Genomic DNA, 7526 nt, shown 5'->3' on the forward strand with positions numbered 1-7526 from the left:
GGACTGGAAAAGAAATCTGGGGATTCTCAGTTCTGGAGCTGTCTAATGGGGTCAAGAAACTATACTTCCAACATGTGAAGAAAAAAATTGGAGATGGAAATGAAACTAGATTTTGGGAAGATTGGTGGGTAGGATCTAGACCTCTAAAATACCTGCATCCTAGACTATATAATATTAGCTTTGATCACAACATTTCTGTGGCAGAAGCTGTGAAGAGAGGATGCCAAGGGTTTAGCTTTAGAAGAACTTTGACTAGAGATACAACAGAACTTTGGAATAGTTTGAAACAAAGATGTGAGGAAGTTAGGATGCATCGGGAAAAATATCAACCCTTATGGATGCTTACTAAAGATAGAAAGTTTTCAGTTAAATCTCTATATTCTTTCCTGATCAATGAGGGGGTTGGATTCCCACATAAGTTCTTGTGGAAAATTAAAATCCCATCCAAAATTAAAATGTTCTTTTGCTTGGTGACCAGAAGAAGCATTTTGACCAAAGATAATTTGCTCAGAAAAGGATGGAAAGGGGCAAAGGAATGTGTGTATTGTGGGAAAGATGAAAACATAGATCATTTATTCTTTGAGTGCTCTGCGGCCAGATTGGTCTGGAGCCTGATCAAATGTGATTTAGATTTTAGAACTACCCCAGTAAATACCAATGATTACTTGGGGGTGGCTAAAAACTTCTAAGAAACCAGAGAAAAAAATTAGTCTTCGTAGAAAGTGCTGCTATATTCTAGGCTCTCTGGAAATGCATAAACGATATTATCTTCATATCTAAAAAGATATATGATCCAATGATTTTCATTCGACTTATGTGCAACTGGATTGTTGATTGGTCGATTTTGCAGAGAAAAAAGCCGGAGGAAAAAATACTGCAGCTGGGAGCAAAACTAATCGAGCAGGTGGCAAGTAAGGTATACAAGGCGACACAGGGGTGGAGACTGGGGATTCAGCGACTGGAAGGATGAGGCCAGCGAAGAAGATAAAAGGCCTCCTCTCTCTGTTTTTCGTCTTGTAATCTTGAACTTGTGGGAGAATAACTCTCTCGCAAAATGGATGTAAGTGATGCATCTCTTTTGTATTCCCATGCGGCAGGATAGATAGTAGCTTCAGCGTAGTTTCGATTGTGCGTTGGAAGAACCTGATGGTGCTGGACGGGACCCTTTTGGTGTGTGCTTGCTTTTGGTTTCATTAATGAAATCGGAGGAAAACCTCTTTCGTTAAAAAAAAAAAAACCCGGCGCGTGCGAGGCCAGCGCCACCACGCGCGCAGGCTGCCATGCCATGCTTCACCGCCGCCCGTGGTACTTTCGGGATCGCCGTACAGTGGCGCCACCACGCAGGCTGCTAGGCTTCACCGCGCTCAGTGCGGGATGCCGTCCTTGATCTTTTCGGGCTCGCTGTACAGTGGCGCCACCACCGCCCCTGCCGGGTCCTCGTCGCTGATTAGCCGGCGAGCACGGGGAGATTCCGTCACACATACCACCTCCCGGCTCCGTGGGTGTTCGGTGCAGTGCACTTCCCCTCATAGGCGGCCACACGCGTCACCCAGTCGCACCGCAGACATCATCAAGTTGACCGAGGGTAGAGCGGAGAGGGGACCGGACGCGACGGGGCACGACGCAAGTTGACCACCTAGCGATGGTGCCACTCGTGACAGTAGTAATAATAGCACTAGATTACAACATATAGCACGATAAATGGTTGACAGTAATATACACAGGCGCGATAAATGATTACAATATCCTCTCTACGTGCACATTGCTGCCACGGTACGCATACATACGGTGATAAATACGTGCGAATCAAATATGGTAGCACGGCGAATCAAGGAGTAGGGGAAGTCGGCATCAATGCATTACCGCGTAATACACAGGCGCGATAATGAAGTGGATTCCCTGCCACTATCTCCGTTCTAATTATATATATCCCGATATGAATGAGCACCGAGCACGCCACACACTCTACTGCTCTGCCCCGCGAGCATCTATCTACTTTTAGGAAGGCATTTCTGTCCTAGAGTGTCTGGAGTGACCAAATACGGTGGCTGACTGAACGCGGGGGATTGTGAAGCTGAGATGGACAATCGTACTCTTGGCAAAGGGAGGAAGTGCGTCCCCTCGCCGTCGGCGGCGGCGGTGGTCAGGAGCGCCGTGCTCCTTCTGGCCGCCGTCGTGTTCGTGGGGTGGCTCATGATGTGGGCCATGCTGCCGACCAGAACTTACAGCTCGACATGGGCGCCCAAGCTTGCGGCGCTCACCGGCTTCGGGAAACAAGGTTTTTCTTTCTTCGGCCTCTCACGACTTGCTGAAATTGCAACGTTGTCAGTTTTCACGAGGTACTTGTTTCTTTTGTTTATCATGGTTTTTAATGTTTTATTACAGGGATTAGGATGACGGTGTACGTGTTCCCAGTGCTGTTCGTGTATGTTGTTGCGTGCGTTTACCTGCATTTGCAGCAGAAGGGGGGTGACCCTGACACCCAGCGCCGGTCCAGGTATGGTCAAATTTTCCCGGCTAAAAACAAGGAATATTTCGCATGTAGCCACAGAAGAAACGACGGAAATTCCTGATTATTTGCTTATGTTTAGCACGAGAATGGCATCCTGGAGGAGGCCCGTGCTGGTGAGAGGCCCGCTGGGGATCGTGACGAGCATAGAACTGGCCATCCTTCTCATGTTCATGGCGCTCCTCGTCTGGTTCTACTACGCGTACATCGCCGTCGAGTTCTCCAAGCTACGCGTCAAGCCAGGCGAGAAACTGTAAGGAACCACGCGCACGCAGCCGGTCGACACAAAATTGTTACTTACTGTAATTCTGATGGTGAAACAAGTGCGTGCAAACTGACGTGCGTGCGTGCGCGCAATTGGTGTTCTCAGGTGGCAGGCGGAGCTGGAGAAAGCGGCGAAGCGGCTCGGCTCGGTCGGGAGCTTGTGCTGCGCGCTGTTGTTCCTGCCCGTGGCACGCGGCTCGTCGCTCCTGCCGCTCATCGGCCTCACGCCGGAGGCCGGCATCAAGTACCATGTCTGGCTGGGGAACATGGCTATGGCCTTCTTCACCGCTCATGGGCTCTGCTACGTCTTTTTCTGGGCATCCACTGATCAGATCCACCTGGTACTCCCCTCAGATGCAACCATGTCTTCAAGATTCAGAGTAGGGTTGGGTTAGGACTAACTTGGCACACTCCTTGTGACCCAGATGACGAAATGGGCAAGGACGAGGGCCTCGAACGTGGCCGGGGAGCTGGCGTTGCTCTGCGGCCTCGCGATGTGGGCGACGGCGCTGCCGCGCATCCGCCGCCGGGTGTTCGAGCTCTTCTTCTACGCACACCACCTCTACATCCCCTTCATCGTGTTCTCCGCGCTCCACATGGGAGTCACCGTGTTCTGGTACGTCCTGCCCGGCGTCTTCCTCTTCGCCGTCGACCGGTGCCTCCGGTTCCTGCAGTCGCGCGCCCGCATCCGCCTCGTCTCTTCCCGCCTCCTGCCGTCCGGGGCCGTCGAACTCAACTTCGACAAAAGCCCCAGTAAGCAACGTAGATATCCATGCAAGGAGGGTTACGAGGCAACGACAGTAACTGACAACTTTGTTGCAGATCTGAGGTACAATCCCACGAGCACGCTCTTCGTCAACGTCCCATGCGTCTCGCGGCTCCAATGGCACCCCTTCTCGGTGACGTCGAGCAGCAGCCTCGAGCCGGACACGCTCAGCGTCGTCATCAAGAACAGAGGCGGATGGACGCAGAAGCTGTACGAGACGGTCTCGTCTCTGCCCCCGTCGGGTGGCCACCTCGGCGTCTCGGTCGAGGGGCCGTACAGCCCGGCCGCCGGGGTCACGTCCTTCTTGGGCCATGACTCGCTGGTGATGATCAGCGGCGGCATCGGCATCACACCGTTCATCTCCGTCATCCGCGAGCTGGTTTACCAGAGCAGCGTGGCAGAAACGGCGTCCACGCCGAAGCTCCTCCTCGTCTGCGTCTTCAGGACATCGGCCGAGCTCGACATGCTGGACCTCCTCGTCCCGGCCTCCGGCGGCCTCTACGGCACCCCCAGCCTTGACCTGCGCATCGAGGCCTTCGTGACGAGCGAGAGCGAGCCCCGCACCGGCAACGACACGCACAAGCGGCCTTGTCAACAGGTCTGGTTCAAGCCGTGGCCGTCGGACGCACCCGTCTCCCCGGCGCTGGGAACCAACGGCTGGCTCTGGCTCGGCGCCGTCGTGTCCTCGTCGTTCGCCGCGTTCCTCCTGCTCGTCGCCGTGCTACAGCGGTTCTACATCTACCCGGTTGACCGAGACAGCAACCACGTGTACCCGTGGGCGGCCAGAACGATGCTGAACCTGCTGTTCCTCGGCGTCAGCGTCGCCGGTGTCACCGGTGCGGCGTTCCTGTGGAGTAAGCGGAGGAGCGCCAGGGAGGCCAAGAAGATAAAGAGCGTGGACGGGCCGACGCCGGCGATGTCGCCGGTGTCGTTGCTCCACTGGACAGGTGGAGGCGGCGTGGAGAGGGAGCTGGAGAGCTTGCCTGCGCAGCCTCTTGCGCAGGCTACCAATGTGCATTTCGGCCACCGTCCAGATCTCAAGAGTAAGCTCTACGGTGCACATTTCATTTTCAGACGTGCACATTTGGTTTTGTTTAGCTCTGCCAAGTTGTGAGAAATAATGGTCGAATTGAATTGTGCAGGGATGCTGCTGGGGATTCACGACGAAAACGTTGGGGTGATGGCCAGCGGTCCGTCGGGGATGCTTGAGGAGGTCGCGACTATCTGCTCGTCTGGGCTGGCGAGCAATCTGCATTTCCAGTCTATAAGCTTCACCTGGTGAACAACCAATTCCGAGCATCCAGCTCAAGAGGAAGAGGCTTTGGTTCTACTTTCTCCTAGTTCGTACATCGCCGTAGTCTGTTGTGTAGATTTTTTTTCTTGTTTGCGGGTAAATGTTGTGTACCTATTATTCTCTCGTTTCTATGACTATCACCATTTCTCTAGCTCGAAACATGCTTTCACCCTCCTTTAAGTTAATATAAGAAACAAACGATTGAACTGATACAAGATGACGAAGAAATCCTTTTACAAAGTTGATAAAAAAAAACCGGCGGCTAGGAATCATCCGAGTGATAATAGATGAATTTAAGCCGCCTCGCAGATTATAGGATCCCCGGTCTCCGACCCTGCGGTATTGTGCTCCCACAAACTGGAAGTTGTCGCACCGCCCACAAACTAGAGTCATCACAACACCCGTTCATGGGAGTGCCGAACAACCCTCCATCGCAACACAACAACTACCCCAGCCAGCGGCGCAGTGCCCTGTTCGTCGAAGTGCCGGTTGCAACAGCTCTCTGTTGTAGCACCAGCGGCATAAGGATGCTCCATTGTAGCTCCGTCGCAGCACCGACAGCCCTGGCGATGCTCCATTACAACTGCATCGCAGCACCAAATGTGATGTTGCAAATCCCCATTCACTCCACGGCGATGTTCCAGCGATCCTCTACTGCAGCAGCACCAGCGATATTTCGACGGCTCGACGATGTTCCACTGCAGCACAGATGATGATCCCGACAGCTCGGTGATGCTCCATCATAGCGATGCACGACCTCCCAATGCTCCGTGGCAGTAGCGGTGACTCGCTGTGGTGCTACGGTGTCGTTGCGGTCACAACAGTGGCTTTCCTCCCCTCAAAGCACTGTATGGCATGATGCAGCGATGGTGTCTGAGGGCGCGCGTTGGCTTGACCGAAGGGAATGGTGGCGGAGGAGCACACGGGCAGGTTTAGGCAGGACGGCAGGAAGGAAGCTGTCATAGTGGAAGGGAGCTGTTAGCAAGAACCATTAGGTAGGCCGAACTGGTGAACGCCTGTGGGGATGGAAGAACATGTGGGTGTGCATTGCTGCATGCCTGCGTGAGATAAGGCCGGAGAGAGAGAGAGGGAGAGAGAGAGAGAGAGAGTAACGCCCCGAGCCCGGCGCCCCAGAAGACTTCCAGCTATTCCGAATTTCGCCGTGTGTTTTATTTGCTTGTTGCATTGCATCATGTCATCTCTTGCATTGCATCGTTTCATCATGCCATCATATCATTAATTTTTATAACTCTTCTAAATAAATTGTATGGATTTTTCGATCCATTTAAATCGAGGGAATTCACTTGTGATTTCTCTTTATAACATATTAAAGCCTCTCAATATTATTAGGGAGCTATATTAAATATTCCACTAATTCGGAATCACCCATAAACACACTTGCAAAATAATTTCGTTCCTTTTCTGCTTCAAGTTTGGTCTCCAACCTTGCCATGTATTCTTTTATCATTTTCCAGAGCTTCACCAAAAATCCGAACATTTTTGGACCTTCCCAACCCTCACTTCCTATTCAAATCATTTGAATTTAAATCAAATGAGTTTGGATTTAAATCTCTCAATCATGGCCTTTTCTATTTTCTCGGAACAAGCATATTTTTGTGAGTCCGGGAAAATAATCCCCATGCGCAAAATCTTTCCATTACCCTCTCTTTCTTTTCCTCTCTCTATTTCTTTTCTGCTAGAAAATTAGTGAGAGAGAGAAGCCTAATTTTGGCCCAAGGACCAGGCCAGCCCATCTAACCTCTAAGGCCCAACTACCCCCTACCTAAACGCTAGGCCCCGACCCTCTCGCTCGACCCCCTGTCCCTCGTTCCCCTGCCAGCGCCGCCACCTTCGTCTCGATCCCCATCGCGCACACGCAGCGCCCGATCCCCATCTCCCCGAGCGCTTTCTCCCCTCGCGCCGCCAGAACCCATCGCTCGAACCCCCTCCCATCGATCTTTCCCCCGCCTCGTCGTTCCTCAGCGCCTCACTACGACCCCGCATCGCTGGATCCCATCTCTTCATTCCTCCTCGTCGCCACCAAACTGCCTCGACCTCGCCGCCGGCAGCAGCTGCTGCACCCTCTGGCCGACGCCGCGCCGGGCCTCCCGCGCCGCCACTGGAGGCCAACTCCGGCGCCCCCTGCCTCACGTCTCCCTCCTCGTGCCAGGGAGAGGAGCTCCCTCTTCCTCGCCGTCCTTCGGCTCGTCATCGCTCCGGCCTCTCCTTCCTCATGCTGCACCACCAGTGTCCTCAATCGCCAAGTCTCGCCGCCCGCTCCATCCCACTGCTCGTCGGAGAAACCCCTCCTCGCCGCCCCGTTGTGCTCCGGAGGTCAGGGCCGCCATGGACGAGCCCATGCCGTCCCCACGCATCCGCCTCCGCCCAAAGCCTCGCCCATGCCTCCCCGCCGTCCAACCGTGCCGTGCCCTCAAGCGCGTCGCCTCCCGCAGCCGTCGACCGAGCCGACCCTCCTCGTAGCGCTGCCGCCTCGTCTCCCCATTGCCATGGCTGCCGCCACGCCTTTTTTGCCTCTGCGCCTTGCTCCCTCCTGCTGCCAAGCGCCTCCCCGTCTCCTGCTCCTCCGCGACGCCCTTCTACCGGCCAAGTCCCGTCCTCCAACGCCAAGATCAGCCCGAGTTGCCGGATCCGGCCGGATCGAGCTGGCCCGCGTCCACCACCACCACCACCTC

General features: G+C 54.1%; 1 protein-coding gene across 2 annotated transcripts; it reads left to right on the forward strand.

Moving 5' to 3' along the window:
* Nucleotides 1-1969: 1969 nt before the first annotated feature.
* LOC119365126 (ferric reduction oxidase 2-like) lies at nucleotides 1970-4984 on the forward strand. 2 transcript variants are annotated; one of them, XM_037630722.1, is made up of 7 exons: nucleotides 2080-2278; nucleotides 2386-2497; nucleotides 2592-2762; nucleotides 2880-3114; nucleotides 3199-3526; nucleotides 3596-4582; nucleotides 4682-4821. In XM_037630722.1, the coding sequence occupies exons 1-7, from the start codon at nucleotides 2080-2082 to the stop codon at nucleotides 4819-4821; spliced, it is 2172 nt and encodes a 723-aa protein (XP_037486619.1). The 2 variants fall into 2 exon arrangements, with proteins under 2 accessions (XP_037486618.1, XP_037486619.1); XM_037630721.1 differs by having other exon boundaries at nucleotides 1970-2278; nucleotides 3199-4582; nucleotides 4682-4984.
* The last annotated feature ends 2542 nt before the right edge of the window (nucleotides 4985-7526 follow it).

Source organism: Triticum dicoccoides, chromosome 2B, assembly GCF_002162155.2.
Source record: "Triticum dicoccoides isolate Atlit2015 ecotype Zavitan chromosome 2B, WEW_v2.0, whole genome shotgun sequence".
Taxonomy (NCBI): Eukaryota; Viridiplantae; Streptophyta; class Magnoliopsida; order Poales; family Poaceae; genus Triticum; species Triticum dicoccoides.

Coding starts and splice junctions, on each gene's coding strand:
- LOC119365126 (XM_037630721.1), top strand. CDS start 2,080: ATGGACAATCGTACTCTTGGCAAAGGGAGGAAGTGCGTCCCCTCGCCG. Junction 2,498..2,591: donor GACACCCAGCGCCGGTCCAG/GTATGGTCAAAT, acceptor GCTTATGTTTAG/CACGAGAATGGCATCCTGGA. Junction 4,583..4,681: donor CCACCGTCCAGATCTCAAGA/GTAAGCTCTACG, acceptor TGAATTGTGCAG/GGATGCTGCTGGGGATTCAC.